General features: G+C 38.5%; 2 protein-coding genes across 7 annotated transcripts in view; one reads left to right on the top strand and one right to left on the bottom strand.

Moving 5' to 3' along the window:
* kiaa0930 (KIAA0930 ortholog) overlaps nucleotides 1–5,730 on the top strand; it is a 49,807-nt gene extending 44,077 nt beyond the window's left edge. The window contains exons 9-10 of the mRNA XM_036577410.1: nucleotides 883–1,038; nucleotides 2,319–5,730. Of these exons, the coding sequence (XP_036433303.1) occupies nucleotides 883–1,038; nucleotides 2,319–2,359 (197 nt within the window). The 3' untranslated portion in view covers nucleotides 2,360–5,730. The remainder of the gene's footprint in view (nucleotides 1–882; nucleotides 1,039–2,318) is intronic.
* Nucleotides 5,731–13,361: 7,631 nt separating this feature from the next.
* nup50 (nucleoporin 50) lies at nucleotides 13,362–24,166 on the bottom strand. Of its 6 annotated transcripts, XM_036577408.1 has the most exons (9): nucleotides 23,729–23,908; nucleotides 23,483–23,518; nucleotides 21,415–21,490; nucleotides 19,151–19,234; nucleotides 18,450–18,648; nucleotides 16,368–17,105; nucleotides 15,440–15,527; nucleotides 15,210–15,328; nucleotides 13,362–14,382 (listed from the first exon to the last, which is right to left on the bottom strand). In XM_036577408.1, exons 3-9 carry the CDS (start codon nucleotides 21,481–21,483, stop codon nucleotides 14,183–14,185), a joined length of 1,497 nt encoding a protein of 498 aa, XP_036433301.1. In that variant the 5' UTR covers nucleotides 21,484–21,490; nucleotides 23,483–23,518; nucleotides 23,729–23,908; the 3' UTR covers nucleotides 13,362–14,182. The 6 variants fall into 6 exon arrangements, with proteins under 6 accessions (XP_036433301.1, XP_036433299.1, XP_036433298.1 ...); XM_036577406.1 differs by lacking the exons at nucleotides 23,483–23,518; nucleotides 23,729–23,908 and adding an exon at nucleotides 24,036–24,166; XM_036577405.1 differs by lacking the exons at nucleotides 23,483–23,518; nucleotides 23,729–23,908 and adding an exon at nucleotides 24,050–24,166.
* Between the last annotated feature and the right edge of the window lie 1,641 nt (nucleotides 24,167–25,807).

The following is a 25,807-nucleotide window of genomic DNA, read 5'->3' as shown; positions in this document are numbered from 1 at the left end:
GTTTTCTTTTTTTTTTTTTAACAAAAACCGTATCAGTTTGGATGTGTTGAAGCTATCCCTATTAACACCACCTCCTGAAATACCGGCATTGCAGATATTATAAATGACTGTTGGGCTGTTTTCATTTTCCATGTTAAATAGTCCCACGCTGTGGATATTTAGACAGCTTGTTAACTTCTGAAAGCATGCTTCACTGCCGCAAATTACAGATAATATCCTTTTATGCCATCTCATAACTGTAATTGTGCAGTACAGTGGGATAAAATAGCCTTAACAAAGGATGAAAATTTGACTGGCCTTAATATAACCAGTACTTTGATCAGCTCTTGCACCATTGGATTGGATTGGGATATCCTTACAGCTTAGTTGAGATGATGTTTGTGATCAGTGAGTGCGTTTACATGCACTTATTAATCCGATAAGTGCAGAACATCAGATTTTGTCAGTAATCTGATCAACATGTTTACATGCTCTTGAGTAATCAGATAATGGGAAAACTCCGGGTTTACATGAGTTGGGCAGTAATCAGATTTCAGCTTTACAAACAGCCAATAAACTTATAGAAGACGTGATGTAAACGTAATGTAAAACTCAAACTTCATGCCGCTGATTTTTTAAAAACATCGCGCCACTAATGTCAGATGTCACTGACATAATTATAAACTGACAGTGGAATCAACCGATCATGATGGGTGAGACCAAATTTGTGAAAAAAAACACCACTCTGGGCCTTCTAGATACATCACTGACTGTAATTCAAGTTGTACATATGACACGGTGTTGATATCATATATGGTATTCTAAACCATCAATTTAAAATGACTGTCTTCAAGAATGAGTTAGCAAGCGTACATCCTTTCACTAATGCTTGTGTTTACATAGACCTGTGCAACACCACAAACCTGCGCTCGCGCTCTCTGTCGGGGACAGGCCGCTCGCTGGTGGGCTCATGGCTGAAGCTGAACAGGACGGAGGAGTACTTCCTGCTCTACTCCCACCTCACCTACGTCACACTTCCCCTGCACCGTATAACCACAGGTAGCAGACAAACATGCTGCACATAAACATCTTAATGATCCTAACAGTTCAGCAAAAAAATCTAATTTATACCATTTTACACTTACCCCAGATGTAGTTGCTCAGCCAAGACGTGTGGTGTCTAAATAGTTGCTAGAACACTAGAAGTCAATGGTCACCCAGATCTTTCCATAAATACATCCCCAAACTTCTCTCAACCCACTTAAACAGCACGCAGGTCTTCATTAAAGGGCCTATGAAAACTGAACTTTCCTAATTTTTTTTCGAAATGAGTGATTGATGTAGTATGTAAACATTGTAAAGGTTTCTAAACATACCATTAACTACCCATTTACTATATGGAAACTGAGCTGCAAAAACAGCTTGTGTTGAATTCGCTGTTTATGTGATGTCACAAAAACTAACATTTGCATATATTTACTTACGCAGCAGTTTTGCCTACAGCAGTTTAGCTTAATTCCTTCATGTTAAAGTTATAAGGTGTGTTTCAGTCTAGACTGTTTTTTTGAATAAGGCACAATACAGGGCTGCCAATCAGAACAGAGATCATGTACATATTTCAATCTTAAAGGCACAGTAACAACAGCCTGTGCAATTATAAGGCATAAAAAAGGTTTGAAAATGGTCATGTAAAAATGAATTAAGTGTTTTTGGTACATAAACCCACACAAATGTTGCGTTTATAATGCGTTTCCTCTAGAGGAAAAAAATAAAATACAAAGAAATGTAGGATATGTGCCCTTTAAGGTCCTGCAGACTTGTTGATGAGGTTTAGGACACAGTATGACACACAGTATGAAACTATAAAAATGAACAAAACTTCACTGGGTAGCTGAGCATAGCAGTAAGTAGAAGTGATAAGTGAAAGATCTGTGTAAATTTGATTGACCAAACCATTCCTTTAAGTTTTACAATGGGGCTATAAGGCTGACTTAGCTAACAAGTAATGGACATTTCAGTTCCAGTAGTTAGCAGTTCTATGAAGTCACTTAACATGTGTGTGATAAATAAGGCATGTAGATTTGGACATGATGCTAATTTATGAGGGATAGGCTTCTATTACTTGTTAGCTACATTAGTCTCATAGCGTCAGCTCAAAACTAAAGAAGCATGTATTCTAAGCCAGCACTCAACAAAATGCTGGCTAAACATCTCAGGTTGTGTTGCTGTTGTTGGCTACTGCACCCACTCCTCCCCCACACCCCCTTTTTCTTTGAACAAAGGATTTCATTCAACCTGTCTTTACTGAAGGTGTTGTAATTATTGAATTGCTCCCACAGATATTCTGGAAGTGAGACAAAAGCCCATTCTGATGACATAGCAGTTCCTGACTTCCTTCGAACACACGACTAAGTGCCTCTCCACATCAGGCCCCCGAGACGACACCGCCATCTAGCGTCCAGACAGAGAACCAAAAAAAAAACACCACTGAAAGGAGAAGAGAACAAATGTTGAGACCTAAAGGACTTATAAAATAAACCAGCCAATCAAGAAGTGCCTCTTCCACCTGTTCTTCTGTGTGCTCTGCCAGAGTCACTGTCTGTATGTGGGCACCAGAGCGAAAGAGCCTGGACAGCAGAACACCTCCTGAGACTCGTTGTTCATCAGATTGGCTCAGGTCTGGAACGAAAGCAGTTACTGGCTGACGTCCCGCCAGCGAGCAAAAGGGAAACGTGTAAAAGAGTTGAAAAAAAAAGAAAAGAAAACGCAAAAGAATGTCTTTGTTCCTTGTAAATACACTGCTGCTTAGAAACTCAGTGAATATACCAACCACGACCCTCTCCTCAGCCTTGTGTGGAAAAGAAAAAGAGAAAAAAGGCTCTCCCGGGTCTTTCAGTGTCGTTTATTTGTGCATAGTGCATTTTTTTCCAAAGGCAACCTCCTCCCATCCCTAGGCCTTAACACCTCCTAACCAGCTAATATGACACATAGACTCCCTTTTATGGCCTACGTATCACTTAGACTTCTCACAAAAGTCTGTATTTGGAAATGCTGGATGTGTCTTTTGAGTTAAAAACACAAGCTGCACAAGTAGGATTTCTCTTCTTTTGCTAAAAATAAGATGTGACGATATCTTTGTTCATTAGTATGTTTGGAGATATTTGTAACCTTTGTGATCTTTATAACTGATGTTGGTAGAATGAGTGAAAGAACGACAGCGAATTTGCCAAAAGGCCTTGAAAAGCGTGTTTTTTTTTGTTATTTTTATTCTTCCTAGAGGACCACTCCGTAGATTTGTGTTAGGACCAGAGCACAGTGCTTGGCATCCACACTATTGCAGTTATATACAGTTATATGTGCACAAAAACACCACTACACCATAGTAACTGTTCACTGGATGACATTTAACAAGATCACTCTTGTCCCTGTTTTGTTCTAACCCATAATCCTTAGGCTTCAAAAGCCGAACTTCAAAAATGAACCCGGCTCCATTCAATTTCTCCAGCTTTTGTCTTTTCTTGTTAAGTGTTTGAGTGTGGGTCTGGTGGCTGTTGTCCTTCGACACTCTTTTTTCTGTTCATTCAATTGGCTTTGAAATCACTTACGCTAAAGGCTTAGTGAAGATCGCGTGAGGTGAGCAGCGACCCAGACGGTCAGTATTATGTTGGATTTTGTGAGCTGAATGTATTCCTAGTGTAAAAATAGCTTACGACTGCTTCAATAACCATTTGATATTCGAAAGGCAACATGATTTGTCAGCAGCATTTTGAAAAATGTTTTTTAAAAAACATTTTGAAACTCGATTTATTTGTATTTATTTATTTTTAATTTTCTTCCTGTAGGCTATAGAAAGCCCATTTCAAAGCCAACAGAAGGCTGTTTTGAAGGAGGTCTCGTGGTTACATACACTTCTTTAAATGCTTTAACTGCGCTTTTGTATTCAGTTACAAAATGTAAATGTGCATGTTTAGCCAATATTTATGTTACACAGTTAATAAATGTACATTTTCTGTACCTCTTTATGAAAATACAAATTGCAAAAAAAAACACGTTTTAAATTTGTACTTATTAACACACGTTTTTCAGAAATACAAGCCAGAAACTGACGTGCAGGCTGACACTGCAGGTCCTTGAAGCAGATTTGTTCTCTGTATTGAAGTCTGTGCAGAGTTGAGGTGAGCAGAGATGAGAAAATCACTTCAGCGGACTTGGTGAAGCTGTGCATGCCTGAAAAGGTCAGAACTGCACGATAATTGTCAGGTGATATACAGTTATGTAAGACAGCTGAAGGGCTTAGGTCTGGTCAAAGCCTCCTGCAGCTCTGTCCATATTGCTGCTTTCCAGCTCTAATCTATTGGCATTCACATTTTCTGAAGCTTTGTCCTGCACACATCTCCTGTCACAGGGTTTGCTATTCCTATTGTGTCGGTTACATACTGGCACAAACACTAAAACTAGTGCTCAGCTTTTGGCAAAAGATAAAGGCTTTCAAATCCTTCTTGTAACAATCAGCTTAGTCTTCAACTGCAAGTAAACAGCATCACGTATTATGTGCCAGCATTTTACCCCCTTAACAAACTGCTCCAATACTCCTGTTTCTGGCATTAATAATAATAATAATAATAATAATAATAATAATAGCAGCAACTTTATGTTCAGAGTTTACACCAGATAAGAAAACACTATAGAACAAACGCCCTTCTAAAAAAACAAGCATTGAATATTAGTGTTGGTTCCTGGTGGTTTTTTAATGTTTTGGTTTTTCTCAGTGGGCTGATATTACAGCGTAAAGGATCTTAATGGTATACCAGATGAGCTGTGACAGATACTAGATGCATTTGATGGTTTTCTGATAGAATCTAAAGGTGTTCCACAGGAAACTGGTGGTCTCTAATAGTAACCACTGAGCCAAAAATAAGTCAAAGAAGCAAAGCCAGGTTTTAATTCTAATGTTACAGTTGATCCAAGTTTAGGTACTCAAGACTGTGATGAAAGCCTGATGTTTGTCATCAACAGCCATCGACATGAAGACAAGTTGAGTGGCTTACATTCCAAAAAAATGAAAAAATCATACTACAGAAATATGTACACTAAAAATGTAAAGCTGTGTTGTAAGAAAACACATTAAGTTGATATTAATTGAACTGACCCAGTTTTAAAATGTGCTTAAAGTATTAGTGTTGAAAAATGTAATTATCCCAAGATTAAATCCCACGTATTAATCTAGTAAAATAGAGAATGAGTTGTGTTTTTCCAAGACAAGTGATTTCCACCTGGTATCATGAGACACAGACCCAGTCCATTGTATTTAAAATAGGAAATGTCTCACATAAAACTTTTTAGAGTTACGATAACTTCTTTGATGTTTTCATGCATTCAAAAGAATCTTTGAATTGAATCAACATATTAAAATGTAGTCTGTTGCCATTCGCAGTGGGAGAGACTGCCACAGGAGACAAGATTTTATGGGCCCCGGCTCCATCTGATTGCATATTGGGCCTCTTTCCCCTTGTTTTACTACCATCTCAGTGATGTCTTTCCTCCTGGGCCAGGAGTGTCCAAACCTTTTTTAAAAAAAAGCCGGATTGTACAGTGTCAAAATACCCAAGGGCAGAAATATGATTATGACTCTGTGAAGTAACATGTTTCCTATCACTGTATAAAAAATGCACAGGCTTCTTTTATTGTTGGATTTCTCAGAGCTATTTAGATCAGTAAGTGCTTAGAACTATTAAATTGTTTAACAATAAAACATGTCTAATCAAATGTTTACTTGTTCAAAAATATAATGTGAGCCAAACAAAAATCTATCCATTTTCATTTTGTTAGATAATGTTCTGTACATATCAAATAAATGCAGCAACCACATTCAGGAATCACTTCATCAAACAGGCAGAGCAGATTAAACAGCATATATAGCCACATTTTTGTTCAGCCTTAAAGTGTTAATATTAATTGAACTACTGAATTTGCTCTGATAAGAAGTTGGTGCTGTGAGTCCTGAGTAGCTGCAGTTGCTTTAGTTTCTCTTCCCTCTCTAGAATATATATTATAACATCCATGCTTTGTTTCATGTTTCTTTACAGTCTTGTGACACATGAGGCGCACGCATTTGTTGTGGCTCTAAACGGGAAAGTATTCAAATTTCCATCTCGCCAAAATCTCCGGTTCTAAATGTTAATTTTGCGTTTTATGGCTGTAGTTATGACTAAATGTCATTCGGTAAATTAAGTTGCAGGTCTAATCAGAGCTGAAAAGCTCTTAACCTTTAGCCAACTTCATTACCACAGTGAGGTGCATTACTGTAATTTACAGCAATGCTGCCACCATCAGGTGAAAGTAAAAACTGCAATGTAATTGCTGGTTGGGCCACTTATAACACACTGTAAAACAGAAGCCGCAGGCCAATTAAAATCTGTCCACGGGCCCAATTTGGCCCCGGGGCCAGACTTTGGACACTCTTGGGTATAAATTTATAGTTATTGCTGAGCTTTGCTGTAGAACAGAACACCACCTTGTTCAACCCTAGTAGTCAGATCAACATAAGTTACATCAACAGTAGTACATTCAAGGTCAAATTCATTGTGTTGGATCAACAAAACTGCCTTATTTTGAAAGGAAGGTATTTAATTGTGTGGAAATCCTTTCCATAATCCAATTAGCTTCAGGTAAAGAGTGATTTTTTTTTTTTTAGTGCAGAAAGTAACAGTAAAAGCAGCGCTGCCACCATATTAGTCCTTATTGGAGTGTCTATACAGTATGATTTGTTGTCACCACAACATTTTCAAGTAATTGAGGCCACAAAGGTCACAAAGAAAAAACAAGTGACCTGAAAAGGACCATCAGGGTCCACCTCCATCTCAAATGAACCAAAATCTGTTTATGAACTTGACCTGTCCAGGAGCAGGTTAGCTTGCCATGGTGATGGAGCCCAGGCTTCAACTGAACTAAGCGTAAAGTTAGCTGGTAAGTAAGAACTCCTGCTTGGTAAAACAGGCCCCAGACAGACATTCAGTGAACTATGCAGGTGCTAGGCCAGTTAGAGCTTGCATTAGTGAAAGTGTGAAGACTAAACTCTAGATTTTAAAACAGGCTTATTTCTACAGACGCAGTACAAACTACAAGGGTGGCAGTGCATTTGGCTTCAACTGTAAATGAGTTAGTAATGTTACTGTAGCACAAGAGGGCAGTCTTATCCCTATCTGACATGAGTTCTTTCTGGTTGAACTCAATGTGTAGCATGGTTTCATTTACTAATCTGTAGGCTAGAGCTTTATCTAATACAGATGAAAGGATACGTAAAAGTTCAGTAAGCGTTTTTACATCTCGCCACGTAAAGAGTTTACTTATATCTTTTGGTTTGGTTTCATCAGCACTGACGTGGTTTTCTAGCCATCGAACTAACTAGGTGAACATGAAAATGCAATGTTTTTTTCTGGGGGAAACTAGACAGAAATAGTGGCTTCTATACATTTATTGTTACAGAAGTAAAACATTGGCAAGAATGAAGGCCTTTCGCAGGTTTAGTTTGTTCCAGAAGCTGCCAAACCATCATGCCTTTCGGATGTGCTGGACTTCTGAATTCAGAAAAAAAAAAGAAAAATCTTCTGTTTCTGTTTCTGTGTGTTTGAATTTATTGCTGTTCTTTTATGTAAAACAATGTCAGTTTAGAGGAATTGATGGCTGCTTGTAGTTAAAAGAGATGAGAACACGTTTTTTAGGTTTTAGGCTTGTATTACATCAGCTAGTCTCCATCCTTGGCTGATGAAACACTTCACAGAGGTAGAAATGTCAAGGCGTGTTGTTTTGGCAGTTGATGAGGTTACTGAAAAAAGTACACTTTCATTGAACATCCACTGAGCCTGAGTCCTTGAGGAATATATATTGAAGCAACCTAATGTTTGGCTCAAGGCAATATCAATGTAGCTCAGTGCTGCACTGTATAATTTTACCTGCTCCTCAACACCCAGCACACCTCATCAGTTAAACCTGATATGTTGAGCTGTGTAGGGCAGAACGAAGCACTGATGCTGTACTGGAGTTACTCCAGGTTTAGGATTGGGAAACAGTGACCCAAACTGTTCATAGAACATACTGTACACTCTTAAAAAGATGGTTCTTTAAGGGTTCTTTAGTAAAAGGAATGGTTCTGTTTAGGTCCATGAGTTTTATATAGAACCATTTCATGCTTAAATTGTTCTTCAGACGGATGGAGAATGTGTTGTATATGGTTCTACATAGAACTTCTCTGAAAATGGGTACCAAAAGAGGTTTTTCTACTGTTACAAACTTGGCATCGTAACAATAGCAGAACCCTTTTTGGTGCTATACAGATCCATCCACAACACATTCTCCATAATTCTGAAGAACCATTTCACCATGCAAAGAACCATGTACATATGCAATGTTTCTATAGGAAACACATGGTTCTAAACAGAACCATTCCCTTTACTAAAGAACCCTTGAAGAACAATATTTTTTAAGAGATTAGTCTTTTAACTTTTACAAACAGAAGAAAGTCCTGTTTCTGCATTTAAAGCATCTACACAAAAAAATCTGTTATGAAGTCCAACAGAAGCTTAAAAAATGTCCCCTTTTAACGCCAAATATAATCAGCCAAGACACATTCGGTGTCTGAATTTTCCCGCTACTGTTCTTCCTATGCAGCATCCTTTTGTCCATCTTTTAGATAACAGTATTTCATAAAGTCTCAGAAACAAAATCAGCCACTCTATTTAAGATTAACTGGCAACTCAACACATCTTGTTTGGTGATTTAGCCATGCAGTCTACACAATACCAACTAATGCTTTATAAGTTTCCATTACTTACTTATTAATTACTTAGTAGCCACATTAGCCTTTTAGCACCAGTGCAGAACTAAAGAAGCAAACTTCAGACACCAAATGTCTTGGCTGACTGACTGTATTTGACATTAGCTGGAAAATTACCTTTAAAAAAATTACCTTTAAAAAAATTAAATGACAATACATAAGTGTACCACAAGGGGGCGACAGATTTGTTCACCTGCATATGGAAGTACAATAATGGCACTGTGTTTACTTTTTACTCCTTTTTATATCCTTTTTTGATTTTATCAAATCTAGAAAACTGATTTTATTCAATGTTGTTTAGAGTTCTCAAAATCACAGAGGTGAGACGGACAGGTAGAGTTTCAACAGAAAGACAGGAGAGCAAAGCAGGCAGCTGCCTTATTAATAGAAAAATGCAGGAGTGGTCAGGAATATCTAATAAAATACGTCAAAATAATACATTTTTACTGAATCCTAGCATGCCTGAAACTTTGATGGCAACACAGGCCAACTCATTTTCTAACTCTATACCCTCATAAAGTGGACTGTTTAAACATCGGATATTTGTATACTGATTCACCACTTTCTAGGATTATTACGTTAAATAAAATACGTTAAGTATTTTAACTTCCTATCGCTGAGTGAAATGTGTACCGCAGTGTTTCCTCTGTGTTTTTTCAGTAACCTCCCGTCAGCCTGAAGATCAGGATCAGGTCGTCAGCCTTACCCGTTTCATTCGGTGCATTTTCTCGCTGTAAGTTGTAAACAAAATATACCGTCCTTAACAGTGGCTCGCCCCCCTTGGCTGGCTGGCTAGCATTAACAAACGAGCAACTAGCCAGGTTTGCAGAATAAAACAGATGACCAGTTCCTTTTGACCCAGTTTATTCATATTTCAGAAAGCCACTGTCCGCAAGTCCACAAAATGTAAAACTGAACTTAATTACATTGCAAAATACGGTCACCCCAACGCCCCCACGGTGTGCTGCGTTAGCCGGATCACTAACACGGCCGCCGGTTTATGAGGAGCCGGTCCTCTTTCTATGACTGCAAAACGCCAGAGGGCGCCCGCGAGCGAGTCCTCGATGAATGGGGGCGAATGGAGCCAAACGGCTAAAAACGAAAAGTTAAAACGGTTTCTAATCACGTGCCCAGAACCTTCCTCTAACTGTAGAAAGCAGAAGGATGTGTTTCACTAAAAAGCAGACTTACCTGCATGTCTCCTTTTTTCTACACCACACGGGTTTTGTGCAGCAGGACGCGGAGGTTACTGATACTGAGCGCTGATCGCTTGGCGAGCGGAGCAGCTCATTGGCTGTTCGCGCTCACTGACGTACATGTGCCGTTTTAAACTCCTATAACTCCAGTTTGAAAGATCTTAAAATATAACAGCGGTGTTAAAATGATTTGTGCTGTTCTGTGTTCAGGAAATGAATGTATTGTTTTATACTAAAATGTTTGAGCCTTTATAAACTATTTTATAACTACCAGTGGTGGACAGTAACGAAGTAAATGTATTTCTGTATCTTCTGTAATTCTGTATCTGTACTTTACTGAAGTATTTCCATTTTGCGCCTTTTTACTTTCGCTCCACTACATTTCAAAGTCAAATATCTTACTTTTTACTCCACTACATTATGTGAAACCTGTCGTACCTTTTGGCTTTTGTGTGTATAAAAACGTAATGTCAAAACGAAAGAAGCGTGAAGCAGCACACCAATCAGGGCACAGCGCTCACTTTGTTTTAAGCTTGTTTTGACCTGTTGGACATACTGACCCAGTGCAAGCATACAATTAAACGTCAGTGCAGCAGTGTAAAATTCTGGGAGTGTCTATTCCAACATAAATGATGAACTTACCTAACTTTGTGTAAATAGACCACAATATAGAGATATGTACACATATGCAGTTCTGACTGACGTGTCTTTTTTCTGAATTTCTACAAAAACTATTTCATTTTATAATAAATTTGTTTTTGCTATTTTATTTCATGTTTATGAACAGAGACCTACAGATGCAAAACAGTAAAGGAAAACTCATTTGTGAACCTGAGTTTAAAGCAAGTTTTTATTTGTCTTAAACTAAGTTGCATTAAGTTACTTATACTTTTTGTACTTTTACTCAAGTTGAGGTCTAAAGGGAGGAACTTCTACTTTTACTGGAGTAATATTTTACCTTGGGCATCTCTACTTTAACTCAAGTACATGATTTGTGTACTTCGTCACCACTGATAACTATTTATAAAAAAATTGCTCAAATGCTCCATCTTAACCAATTCATTTTGAACTCTCTCGGGAGCGCCCTCTAGCGTTTGAGAAACTCTGAACACATTACAGAGTGGTAATTCTCCTCTACAAGCTCTCTGACAGCATACCAACACTGTTTGAATAATCCACAAAACGTCTTAAACAAGTGATGCAATCATGCTTGGATATAAAAAGAGCATCCAGGAATGGCCTTGTCCTTTATGAGGAAGGATGGGTTGAGGCTCAGCACTTTGCCAAAGAACAGATCAGGGAATAACCCAAAGGTTTAACAACACTACAACTGAATGGCTATGACCTTCAGTCTCAAAGCGCATTGTATTAAAACTGGCATTACCACATGGGCTCAGGAATACTCTGACAAACCTTCGTCAATAAACACTGTTCAAAAGGACGCTGTTCTCTGGGCCAAAGAAGAAAAGGATTATCCAGACTGTTACCAGCACAAAGTTTAAAAGTCAGGGTTCATCATAGCATAGCTAACTGGAATATCTGAAAAGGAACCATTGACGCTGAAAGATATATACACACACATTATGGAGCAACATTTCGCTGTTGTCGGAAGAAAACTCCAAAATGGTAATTTTACAGGAGAAGGAAAAAACCTACTTTACTTTAAATGTAAGTCAATGGAAACAGAGTTTTTTTTCCATGTAATTTGGGATAATTTCTTTTGGTCCATTCTTCATTAAATTTACTCACACTATAAAGGCCAACAGGCATTTTCAAATTATGTAAAAAACTGAAAAACGACAAAAATGGAGATGCAGTGCAGTGATATGCTGCCTTCTAGACACGGCCTCTATCAGGGACATCTATGCTTACTTCCACATAACAGCAAGCCACATTCTGCACGTTACAAGTATGGCTGTGTAACCAGAGAGTGCCGACGCTAGACTGGCCTGCCTGCAGTCCAGACCTGTTTTGAGTGGGAGATGTCCCACATTACGATGTGCAAAATACAACAAAGGCCCTGTCTGACTACGCAGCTGAATATTTGTGTAAAAGAATGTAAAAAATAAAAAAATCTTATTTCAAAATGAGATCAACTGCCATCTTCAGTGCCCAAATGTTCAGTAAGTGCTCTAAAAAGGAAAGGTGATGTAACCATGTAAACATGCTCCTGTCCCAGCCTTTTTGGAACATGTGGCAGCCATCAAATTTGGGGAAAAAAAAAATGTATATTAACCAAAGAAGATAAAAGTTCAAGTAAAACATCAAACATTTGCAAACAAAGCATGTTTTCAATTTAATAAAGGTCAGAATTTACTAAGGTCTGCTCTGTTTTTATTACCATTTTACATACTGTCCCAAATATATGGAGGTTTGTAAGTGCAAACACTCCTATTTGGATCATTCTGTTTGTTGGTCCTGTTTAGAGTGGAGAAGTAGGCTAGCTGCAGTAACGTACAGCTTGCAAAGCAAAGCATTCAAACCTTTTAACATGAAGACATTAGTTCTCTAAAACATGAACTAAAAAGATCCACTGACTCAAAACATACAATAGAAGTCAAAAGGACAATGTTTCAGAAACGTACTGTTTGCCTGAGATGCAGCCAGAAAACGCTGGAGCATTCTTTTCAAAATTACTGCATAATTCAGTGGTCGAGATGTAAACGGTCATTCAGAGTGGTTGGAATAAGGTGTATGTAGAGAATTTTACAGACTCATTTCTTTACAGTGGTGTTGATAGGAATCAGGGGTCGATGTCTACAACGTAAACGCAGCCATTTTATTTTCTATCCCAAATGACAATCATTAAGAAACATGTCTCAGGCCTCAGGTAGCATCAGAACCACTTCATGTATTTCAGGTCCCATTTCAGCAGGATGCTGTTTCTTTTGATATACGTTGTCCTTAAAATTGCTGTAACAAGGTAATCTTGTTAGCTAATGATACCTGCAACACTACTATAAGTGACAGTAATGAAACCCACAAGTACATTTTCAGGTCAATTTGATTTATTTGCCAATTAATGAATCTACAAAAAGTATCTGGTGCTGTTAAATGCATGCCTCATTTTTCTAAGGCGTTACAAAGGTCACTTGGAAAAAGAAAAATTAACCAAAGAAGAAAGAAGAAAAATAAAAACTTTCACCAAGATCCACTTTAAGACAGATTGCCACAGAGCCAGCAAGTAAGGGGTGCAGGATAATTCACTTGCAATCTTGATAATGATGTAGAATGACAGATGTTTCACTGGAGGAACTTTACAGGGTTCATTTACACAAAGCACTCTTGAGGACTCTCATTCTGAATAAATATCAATTACAGCAAATGCCTGGAGCAACACACAGAACAGAACAAAAAAAAAAAAAAAACTGTATTACATCTCAAAGAAGTCCAAAGATCAAAATCTAGTATTCTGCAGTTCCTCCAATCAAATACCTGGAGAAACAAACTTTCAAAAGTTTCTTTACAGTTTATAATTTTCCTATGCAAGTTTATCCTCTTTTAGAGGGTCATTAAGCAATTCAAAATGCTTTCCAAATCTGAAGACGTCTGAATCGCCTCAAAAGTTAACTTTCCTTTTTACGAGAAAGGCGTAAGTACAAATCAATCAAGCTGAACTTCAATTCATACTCAAACTAATTTATTTAATCCTCACACATTCATAGCTGAATAAAAACAGCTCCTCAATTTTATCCAAGTTTAAAAAAAAACAACGAAAACATATGCTCTGCTTCACTTGTCTGTTAAATAGCAGCAAAAATTAAAACTCGACGGAATGTTCAAGAACCGGGCTTTTTATAGCCTGTATCTTCACTCTTAAGCGTGTTACCGTTGTCCTGACTCGGTTTGATTTTGAAATAGTTAAACCAGCATTTACGCAACTGATACTTGCAAAAGCATGAAAGTAGGACCGCGGCCGGGATTTCACAGTACATGAACCGATTTGTTGCCACTGCTCATGAAGGATGTGCGCTGGCATGCATGTAAAAACTGTTCAAGTTCAAATGGACTACAATAAGCATGAGTCCAGTGCGTGTATGATGACACAACCAGGGTGATCGTCACATACAGCCGTGCAAACCACATTCAGGCAATACATGACATACGTGGAGGAGGGGGGTGTCTTAAAATCTGAGCTGGAAAGAGTCTGTAAAAGGGTGGGGGGGGTGATGGCTCACGCTTTTTTCTCCTGCAGAATTTTGTGCAGTTCATCAGCGTCCTCCGCCGTTTTGACACGGATGAGCATTGGAACAGGAGTGGAGGGGTTCTTGTCATCCACAGGGGGATTTGGCACACAGACCACCATTACATTGTTTTTCCCTGTTCGAGAGCAGGGCATGGAGGAAGGGACCATGATGTTCAGCAGAATGTTACCTGGACAAAAATAAAGGGGCCACGTTCAGTCATGATCAATAACACAAAGTTGATTTAGGCTACTACACATTAAACACAAAATAGCACACACACACACACACACACACACACTTTTACTGGTGTAAGGGTAATGACAAGGGGTGGGGGGGAATCTAGATCTGAGGACTGAAGAACAGAAGAGAAAATGGAGGAAAAGGCACCGTATATGTCAGCATTTATTCTATTGTCCACCAGGGGGAGGATGCTATCCCATTGAATGTTATTTATTCAGTATTCTGCAGCATTAACAGCGCTCTGTCCAAAAAAACAAAAACATTGATCGGCCACTAACTGAATGAGTTATAATGAACTGTTCCCCTTTTGTTTCTTATTGCGTCACCCTTCATTTTCACGGCTGGGTTCGCGCCTCACATCGCTAGCTTTGTGACTCTCACTCAGTGCGGCAATCTGACCTACTTCTGAATGTCAAGGCAAGCTTGGGGAGTTATCACTGAAGAAATGCACATCACAGGTTCTTTTCAGACACAACGGCAGCATGAGTCTCCACTCACTCTATAGCATGACTAAGTTCTAAACACTGACAAATTATTGTCAAATATAATACTGACTCAACACTGTGCTAAGGATCTAATCAAAGTCTGGGCACAGAAACACAGGGTCTGCTGTACATGTGTCAAATTATTATTATTAAAAAATGCAACATTAGACCATTTTTTCTTTTACACGGCAGGTGTGTCGGTATAATGCACTGCAGCACTGTGGTCAATAGTACTGTTCTCATCTCCTTAAATCAGACAGCAGCATGTTCAATAAACAAAGCAACTTACCCAGGTTGGTGTCTGCCCGAACCAGAAGCTGCAGTTTGCCCTCTGAAACCATTTTCAAATGCAGTGTACCAACGCCTTTCTCTTTGAACTCGCTTTCCTTTTTGTAGAACAACTTGCACCTGTAATGCACAGTAAATAAAGAAAAATATTAAAGTAATGGTATGTGCACAACGTACCATTCACTCTAAAAGATGGAATTAGAACTAGGAGAGAAGTGAAGGATGGAATACTTTTTAGAGTAAAAGGCATCTTTTTCCTTGATCTCTTTAACCACAGGTACCGGAGGCTCATCCGATTCTTCATCTGCTCCATTCTCATCTGCAAGGAAAATGGAGATTAAAATGTAAGCCTACGTAAAGAAAAAAGGAACGTTCTCCTGGACTTCAACATTTTTGTACCGGTGTGTAATTCATGATTATGCAAAATCTAACATTACATTAGTAAAGTAAAAACTAAAAAGACGAACACTGGTATAGATTAGAACTGTATCATTTGCTCTTAATTAAAGCTCATTACAATCATAGTTGTGTATAGTTAATGCATAGTGCATTAATATACCACGGCAGAAATTTTAGCATAATCATTTAATTATTATTTTTACATAATTACTGAAGTTGTTGAATGTCACACATACATAAAAGGATCTGCTGTACTATCAATATAAAAAAATGTAAATTCCATTAATGTCTCTGCCCTGAAATGAAAGGCTCAATTTCTTATGCAAACCACATTCATATAAAACAATCACTTTAAAATATAATTGTAATTACCACACGTACCTAAATACCATCTTTAATCATTGCTTACGACATTCAAAAATCCAAAAGAAAAAAAAAATCTAAACATCTACATGCTCAAATGCATGCTGTAAGCCTTTAAAATGTCCTCAAAATTTAGACTGTGGTCATCACATAAGTTAGTAAATAAAGAAATTTAATTTACGGGGGAAATGGAAAAAAAAATAATCACATAAAAATCTTAATACTGGCCAAATTTAACAACACACTACATTTAATTTACTTAAATTAGATAAAATGCACTCAGTAAATCTGCACATTAAAATCAAGTGTTTTCTTTGCCTCAGCTTTGCAAGGCACAGAATAGTTGAAAATTCAAAAAACACGCTGCTGAACAAGCCCATGTAAGCTGAGCGTGTACCTGCAGTCTGGCTGTTGCTTGCTGCCTCTGTCTTGGCTGCAGTGAAGGAGAAGGTGGCTGTGGAAGAGCCAGTGCTTGCCGCACCTCCGAACAGGGACGTGGAAGAGGAGGAGGAAGAGGAGGAAAATGAAAAGCCGGATGCACCTCCCGAAGCAAGAGAGCCCAGCACAGAGCTGTCAAGCTTCTGGCCAAAGTTAAAGGTAACCCCTGTTGGAGCTGGAGCCGGTGCTGAGGCAGGAGCAGAGCTTTTCTCTGGGGCAGCGCTGTCCTTGTCCTTGGTGAAGGAGAATAAAGCAGGAGCTGTGCTGACGCTGGCCGCAGCTGGTGTTAAGCTGCTGCTGCTACTGCTGCTGGAAGAGAAGGACAGAGTGGCTGTGGCGCTGCTGCTTGCCTGGAGCCCTTTCTGCACCTCCCCTGCCGCTTCCTGCTTGGCCCCAGTGTCTGCAGCGGCCGAACAGCTGCCATATTTCTTCTCGATGCTGGCCAGGTGACGCTCATAGTCACGAAAGATGGGGTTGAGGTCGCACAGAGGGTTGTCGTTGACATGCTTGGTGATCCAGTCACGCACAGAGCAGTTGAGAGCTGTGAGCTGCCGGTTGTATTCCTTACTGCTGCTATTACTGCTACTGCCACTGCCGCCGCCAGAGCTCACGGCCAAGCTGGGGGTGGAGCCATTGGACGTGATGTCACCAGTGTCTGCAGGCTTGGAGGAGGCGGGGCCGTTGAATGACAAGGAGCCTGAGGGTGAAGGGTAGGGGAAGAGGGGGGGGGGAGAAGAGAGGAGAATTTTGACTGCACTGAATAGCAACGTTCCTCATGCTGCCTTTACCACAGCAGGAGAACGAAGGGGGGAAGCCAGATTTAGTAAGAGTGCATACTGGCTAAACCCTCTCGCCCCTCCCTCTCCTGGCTCTATGATGGGTGTGTCACAGTGCCTAAGCAAGCCCACTGCAGCTTTTTTCAGCTTCATTTATGTTTTTTTTTCCCAAAGTACTCTGGCACACACACTAACCGCTGATTCGGCTCCATTAGTCGCAAATGCCACAGCTCTATCCCCAAAAAAGGGAGCTTTTACAAGTCCATTTCAGGACAACACTTAAGATTTAGGAATCCAAATCTGACAACGTTAATTTCTAGGAAATAGGATTTAGCATGTACACTCGAATTTTAATGAGGCAAACATGAATAAAACCCTTATAATTTTTTTTTAAGTTTATTGTAGAATTTATGAAGACTTTTCATAGATTCACAGACTTCTCTCCTCTTGTTCCATCTTACCCTTACCTCAAATGGATGTCACTAAAGGAAAGGTTCACCAAAAAATCCAATTTACACAATCTTCTACTCGCCCCAGTTATAGTCCATCAGCCAAGACATATTTGGTGTCCAAATTTTGCCTGTTTAGTTTAGCGCTGGAGCTACGAGGCTAATGTTGCAAACAAACACTAGGAGTCAACAGTCACCCAAATCTTCTCTCTTTTCATCGTCAAATTCCATTGCTGTTTAAACATTTCTGCATAACCAACTGGTTAAGATGACACTCATTCAGAGTGGTTTGATGTGAAATGCTAAGTTCTGGAGAAACAAGAGTCAGAATTGTTCACAGTGGTAGTGACAGAAACAAGACATGTGAAAAGGTTAAGGACTAAAAGCTACATCACAGAAACGCTGCGATATGAAATGGTTATGAATAAGATTTCTGAGTTAAGGTTTTGCCTAAAACATTTTTTAAAAACAATCACAGTGGAAGGGTACATGCAGGATATTATAAGGTAAAATAGTACCCAAAGAAAATATTTTTCTTACATTTACAATTATTTTACTAGTATCAACATTACATATAAAACATCAGAAGACTCAAGCAGGTTCACTGGTTGTTTTGGATGGTAAATAAAATGGCTATGTTTGCGTTGTAGACATTACAACCCCTGGTTCCCATCACCAAATCTGAGCTGATGGACTACATCTGGGGTAAGTGGAAAATTGTGTAAATTTCATTTTTCACTGAACCATTCCTTTAACAGTTCAAGTATAACACACATGACTGGAACTGTCATGGTTACTACAGTTTGAAAGGTTTACCAGGATTGGCCTTGGAAGTGGCAGGGGAGTTGAAGCCTCCGAAAGATGGGGCGACAGATGATGTGCTGCCATTGGTCAGACCAGTGAGGGGTTTAAAGCCAGCCCCATTTCCAAAGCCTGTGAAGGCTCCTCCAGCTCCTCCAGCTGACGAGGCCAGAGAGAAACCCTTGAAGGCTTTAAATGCTCCTGCACTCTCTCCCTGTAGCAAAAGGAGGAAACTCATCTATTATTCACATTTAAACCCACTGCACTGAATGTTATAGTAGTCACATTGTATTTTATTTTTTGCTGAGTGCACAAACACTTTACAATACTAGTAAAATTACTTTCACATAAAAAAGTTATTAAATATATGAATTAAGCAAAATTTACATCAGTGTCTGGTATGGGTGTCTTTAGCATAAGAAAAGTGGTGGCTTGTATTTGACATGCCCTTACTGCTTGGAGTCAGTACTCAACCCTGAAACTTGATAAGGCTATCTTTAGCTGATGTTTAAATAATAAACCCAGAAATAAATAGACATAATAGAAACATAGTATGAACATATTACTTTATGTGCAGTGATCTCATTCTGTGATACTAAATAACAACCCATTTTCATATGACACTTGGCCATGCAACTCTATGTATGATACAACGATATTCTGCAATAAGGCTAACGTGTCCTGGAAGTGAGGAAGTAGTCTCGAATCTCAGTTACCTCAGCGCCAAGATTTCGACGCTTGGCTTTCTTGATGGCTCGGTTTTTCATCACATCCTCACTCGCAACTGAAAATGTCCCTGCCTGAGGAGACAGACAGAAGAGCCCCAAATGTTAAATGTGGACACAAGACAGACTGAAATGAACTGTTTACCAAAAAAAACAAATATACACAATTTTCCCCTTACCCCACATGTAAGCCAAGATATTTGGTGTGTTTAAAGTTTGCTTCTGCAGTTTTCCATTGGAACTATGAGGCTAATATAGCTAACAATTAATGGAAACTTATTAGCACTGTGAAAACTGTAGGCCCAAATCATCACACACTTACCTCAAACCCTGTCAAGTAGACTGACTCACTACATATGAGGTAAGGGGAAAATTGCAGAAAATTGATCAGTTAACTAATCCATTTACTATTAAGAGTAAAATTATCAGACACACAAAATATCAATGCTTTATAACTTGAGTCACACTTTGACATCAATTTTGCAACACACCTCCATTTAGAACCCAGCATACAAAAGACTGTACCAGTACAGAACAACATACTTCTTGCAAGCTACTTAAAAACCCAATTCTACAGAAAGTTGGGACAGTATGGAAAAGCACAAAAAAGTAGTGATTTGTAAACTGTCTTTCACATGTGCTTAACTCAGGGGTCGGTAACCCAAATGTTAAGAAGAGCCAGTTCGTCCTTTCAACAAAAATCAAACCACCTTGAGAGTCAAAACATTATGTCCATTTTTACCATGTTGGCTGTAAATGTGTCTCAGTATGTGCCAATGTCCTAGTTTTGGCTAAAAAGTCTAATATAAACGAAAACGCAGACTAACTTTGCTCTGCTTTGAGCATTAGCTAAGCTATAGTCGCTTTTCTTGCATCTCAGTCAGGAAACTTTTCCGCAAAAGTGGAACAGCATCTTATAAAAAGCTCTCTCAATGTTCCACTTTTTATGAGGCTGAAGTCAGTTTCTCATTTGCCAGCTTCTTGTTCCGAGTTTTCCCGTTCCACCTTAAATGGTGCCTGAGGTGCCAGAATATAATTGCTGCACCATTTAAGATGGAACGGGAAAACTCGATCGAGAAACTGACTTGGCAACTTTTTAGTGTTTAACAGTTTCTCTTTGCAGATTAAACGTATCAGGAAACCAGCTGGAGTGCTTATGAATGCAAATAAGTCTATTTATCTCCAAATTATCGACGTTTGTTTTAAATCTCTCTCTTTGCTGTTTCGTTAGCTACTAGCTAGGCAAGACTATTGTTTGTGTTGCTATGTGACCAGCAGTCTGCACACCAACCTTCAGGGTCAAAAGTTGGTGGATTAGCAGTTGTCGGCTACATTAACTCCAAAGCGGAAACTACCCATCAACATTAAGAAACGTCACTGACTTCTCTGGGCTAAAGATCATCTGAGATGGAATGACACAAATTGGAAACGTGCTGTGCTCTGAGAAGTCCATCTTTCAAATTGTTTTTGGAAATAATGGACATTGTGTCCTCTGGGCCAAATAGGAAAAGGACCACCCGATTGTTACCAATGCAAAGTCCACATCTGTCATGGTATGGAGGTGTGTTAGTGCCAATGACATGGGTAACTTGCACATCTGTGAAGGCACCATTAATGCTGAGGGATGAATACACATTTTGGAGCAACACATGCTGCCATCTACAAGACATGTTTTTCAGAGACACCTCTGCATGTTTCAGCAAGACAACGCCAAGCCAGATGATTACCGAACATTAGTAAAAGGAAAGGTGACATAATACGTAAATATGCCCTTTCCAAACTTTTTGGAACATGGTGCAGGCATAAAATTTAGAATGAGCACATGCATACAAAATACAATAAAGTTAATTCGTTGAAACGCTAAATATCTGGTCTTTGTACTGTTTTCGATTGAATACAGATCAAAAAGTATTTACCAAGAGCCAAAAGTAGTGCAAATATCCATATTTGAGTGCCAATAATTTTATCCTGACATGCAGTACTTTCTTAAATTTGTAAATCAGACTAATAAAAGGGAAAATGTTTTATTCTTTTCACTTTTTTCTTGTAGATTTAGTGAAAATTACTAATAAATTTAAATGTAGACAGTAGAATGATTTAAGCTGAACTGCCATCCAGGAATAATATTTTTTATGCCTTAAAGATGAGGACATTTGGAAATGTTTAGTTCAGCGAAACAAACTGTCTTTAAGACTTCCTATGTATGCTGTATTTGCATCATAGGTCTTGTTGCAGTTAATAAAGTTAACACTTACTTCTTCTCCTTCATCTTCCTGATCCCAGTTCCTGTCTGTCAGCTCCTTCTCTGCAATCCGCTTTGCCATCACAGATCTGCTTACAGATAAAACAAATGTGGAAACTATTAACCAGCTGAATTTCAACAATGAAAGATGCAAGTGCAAAAAAACAGTCAACCAATGTCACTTCACAGCTTAGCAGATTTGTTTTTTTTTCTGCCCATCTGTAACAAGTGACATTTGTGAAAAACAGTTAAGTAAATTCAAAACACTTTAACTCTTCTGATTTTGCACATATCCTTATAGTAAACTTATAAGCCTATCAAAAACAAAAAAGAACAAAGCATAACCCACCAAATGCTAACTTGGTTTTAACAAAAACTTGTTGCTTGTAACACATTCAGAAAGCAACAGAGGAAGAAATTTAGTACATTCAACAGACAGACAATCTACTGCATAGCTGCCTTTGTTTTTGTGTCTACAGTTAGCAAATAATGTCAGGCTTCCAATCAGCAGGCATGCATTTGAATAGTGATTAGTACCAAAACCAGATTTTCTGTTCAGATTTATCTCTATTTTATCAACAGTAAATAAAATGGCTATAACTGCACTGTACACCCTGCAACCCCTGGTTCCTATCACCACCACTGTAAAGAACCTGAGCTTCTCATCATACCACTCTGAATGACTATGTTTATATCCTAAGCATTAAATTATGCAGAAATTTTGAAAAATCAAAGGACTGCCCCTTTAAATGTTCTGCTGGAATTCAATAGGTTAACAAATCAAAATATCACAAGCAGGTTGCCATTTTTGGGCCATCTAAAGACCTTTCAGACACTAAGAGCTAGAGCTGGGCAACACAATAATATTTAGTGTTATGATAAATTACATGACAGTACGTCACATTATGCTTTTTCTGAGCATATCATGGATATCGTCAGCACTTAAAAATGCTTCCAAACTGCATGTCTGATTAAAAAGAGAGCATAATTAGTGTTGCTTAATTGGATTTAGTGCAGTGCAGTGTGTGAAATATTAAATACTGGATCCATAGTTCTTATGATGTTTCTAAAACGCGGCACTACTTTGTCTGTTCTGACTTCAGATTTCAGAAAAATAAATATCGTAACACATGCATCGTAAAAAACTTTCTGAACTATTGTGTTATTACACTGCCATATCGCCCACCTTTATAAAGAGCATTTTCTGACTCTCAGAACAACAATGGTTAAAGTTGGGACACAGATTAGCCCAGTGTTACTGCCCCTTTGTACATTCCCGAGACTTTTTCGAGACTGTCTATGTTAAATGATTTTAATATTTGTAGAGATCAGCAGCTGAGGCTCAGATTTACCACTGACCTGGCACACTCCATGAAAACAAACAGAAAATCTGGGGTTTTCAAGTTGCGTTTATAGTTGTTTTTATTTTTTAATTTTTAAAATATAAAGAATTTTAAAATAACCTACTTTACAACACGATACAGATGAGAATTTGTCACTTGATTACCTTCCCAAAATTACTGAAAACTCTTTTTAACTAGGCCTTGTATGGGATCAGCGTTTAACGGCTTGTGTTTTAACGCGGTTTAAGTCAATCTATCTAATTTCCTCACATAATGGCGGTCAACTTGTCACACCAAGCATTGACAGGTAAATTAAAGGCAATTTCCACCAATTTTTCAAAATTACTATAAATAAAAGGTTAGGATTGAAACGAAGACATTCAGAATGATTTGATGTGAAACGCGCCGTTCTAGAGAAACTTTTTTCGAGCCAGAATTATTTGACTGGTGGTGATAGGAACCAGACGTCCGAATAGTTTATTGCCTCCAAAAGCTTCCTCACAGGAGGGCAGTTCTTACATAAAACGACTACAAATATGTTGACTATTGACTGAAATACAACTTCACGATAGTTTTAAAAACTTATTAAGTCCTAAATGGCGGAAAGGGATAAGCAGGGCGTTATAAGGAAAATAGCGCTCAAATAAAACTCACTTTATCACATTTACAACTATTTTACCATAAACAATACATGTCTAGGCTCACTAGTCGTTTCGGATAGCAAAAAAAATGACTAACGTTATAACTAAGGACGCCTGGTTCCCATCACCACCACTGTAAGGAAATCAGAGTCGTTAAGTTCGCACAATTTCATGTCAAAACACTCTTGAAATTTTACAGCTCTGCGACTAAACTATACAGTTTAAAAAACAAAAAAATCGCCTTTAACGCAAATAAACCTCCCTAGTGCTGCTCCATAATTACTTTTACAGTAAAGTTATAGAGCTAACTATACAGTCGTTTAGAAAGTAAAACCAACTTAACGCCAACTTCTTTAGGGTTTAAGCGAACCGTCATCCTTCACACTCTTCCTTCCTCAACTGCCGCGAGGGACGACAAACTCGTTTTAAATAGCCCCCATATCATGAGTCTGTAATATAGCGTTACTCCCGGAGCACATGACATTTTCAGATGTGGCAGATTTACTGGCGAACCTCAGGCCGACCGGCAGCCATCTGAAGGCCGGTCACTTTCTATCCAGCTAGCTAAATGAGCTGTTAGCCGTTAGCCGGCAAACACTACCTGACTAACGACTGACAGTGAAACATTTTCCCGTGAATATGAAACGTACCGTCGTATACACACCTTTCTGGCGAGCACAAAAACGACACCAAGCAGCTACTCTGAGATATTACGGGCCTAAAATAACAACACCGGCTGCTTTCCCACTCTCACCACGCCACCATTTTAGAAAACGGGATATTCGCGCGTCGAATAGCCGCACTGCGCATGTGCAGTGAATGGGGCTCGATTATGTTTGTGGGAAATGCAGTTTTCGAGCTCATTTTTACACACAACAGTCTTAAAGGCACAGTAACAAAATATATGTCAGAATTTGGAGTGGGCTACAAAGACAATTTCAACTACAAATTTTAAATGACTTGGTTCACATCATGCTACAGGTAAGGATTTGTCACTAGCAGGACTACAGCACATTCCTTAATTGATTCTACTGAAAATTCTTCTTTAAATAGGCCTTGTATGGGACTAGAGATGGCATATTGGTATCCTAACTGTTGGTATTGGGCCAGTATCAGCAGAAAATGCTGGATGGGATATTGGCGGGAAAAAGAGGATGAATCCAAACCAGTGCTGTAACAAATCTATCCTGAAATATCACACTCACATTTTGTGATGTTAAGTTAACTGTGTGTTTTTTCCTCTTCGGTAGTAGAGGGTTAGAGTAGTTTGGGTATGATTGCAGACCTTTAGGAGTGCTTCAGCTGGAAATAGCTTGTTTTAAAGCTTAGTAATTCTTAAAGAAACTACTTTTTAAGTTTCAGTTATGGTATCAGAAAAGGAAAATCGACTTTGTCCTACTGTTAATTTGACACAGATGACTTTCCTGTACAGACCAAAGAAAGTCAATCAGTTAGCAGCAGAGGTAGAGCAAAAATAGTCTATTGCATGGCAGGTTTATTAACATGTATTTTCAATATGCATCTACAGAACCAAAAATGGCTTGTTATTTTTATTACGCACAACAGTAAGATACATTTTTCTCTTTCTGTTTGTTTTCTCTTCCTTCTTTGCCTCACCTAACACACTGAAAGAAAAGACTGCATTGAATTAGCCTGATTCAGTAACTCCGTTATTGCCAAATATAAGAAAGACAAAATCTAAACACTGAAATCATCAAGGTTAAAGGGGAATTCCACCTTTTTTTCAAAATTTCTGTATAATTAAATGTATACATGTAATCAAAGTTCTGGAGAAACTTAAAGTCAAACTGTTCACTTTAGCGGTGATAAGAGCCAGAGGTCTGAAGAGTTTAATGGATGATTCCATGATCAGGTTGCCATTTGTGTCCCACTGATTTTACAATTACAAATATGTATGAAAAGTAAAGATAAAGGACGTAACAAAAACTACACTTTACCTTGAAATGTAATCATTAATTAATCAATAATATTCATATTATTGTATTATTTTTGCACCAATGCATGAATCCATTTAACATTTCATGCTTGAAACATCCTTCCATTATAGGATATGAAAAATGTATGTTAGTATCCCTACAACATTCATCCAACCCTGTTACCTGAACACATTCACCTCTGAGAAATATCTGACAGGAATTTGCACCATCTGAACTTTCTGAAGATCATGGGAAGCAGAAAAGTATATTTTAATTATTTTTTCTTTAGTTATTGTGATATGGACTGGTGAAGTAACTTTAAAGGTTCAGCCCTGTAACCCAAATTATAGACTGAAATACACTAGCATGGATGCCAGTGTATTTAATATGCTGCCTGATGCCTTACACATTGTTTTAGGATAGCTTTGAGAAGGTTTAATTTCTAAAATACATTCATGGCAGAGAGATACAGGCAAGTTAAGCCA

The sequence above is a fragment of the Colossoma macropomum genome, unplaced genomic scaffold (assembly GCF_904425465.1).
Source record: "Colossoma macropomum unplaced genomic scaffold, Colossoma_macropomum, whole genome shotgun sequence".
NCBI lineage: Eukaryota > Metazoa > Chordata > Actinopteri > Characiformes > Serrasalmidae > Colossoma > Colossoma macropomum.
Note: the sequence above shows the minus strand (reverse complement) of the source record. Positions and strands in the feature narration are given on the sequence as shown.

Bases quoted from the DNA above. Each gene is read 5' to 3' on its own strand.
- nup50 (XM_036577404.1), bottom strand. From the start codon at position 23,761: ATGACGGTTCGCTTAAACCCTAAAGAAGTTGGCGTTAA. The intron at 21,491-23,723 runs GTTGGTTTTACT...ATCTGTAAGCAG, and splicing joins CCTAAAGAAGTTGGCGTTAA to ATCTGTGATGGCAAAGCGGA. The intron at 17,106-18,449 runs GTAAACCTTTCA...CTTCACCCTCAG, and splicing joins CACTTCCAAGGCCAATCCTG to GCTCCTTGTCATTCAACGGC.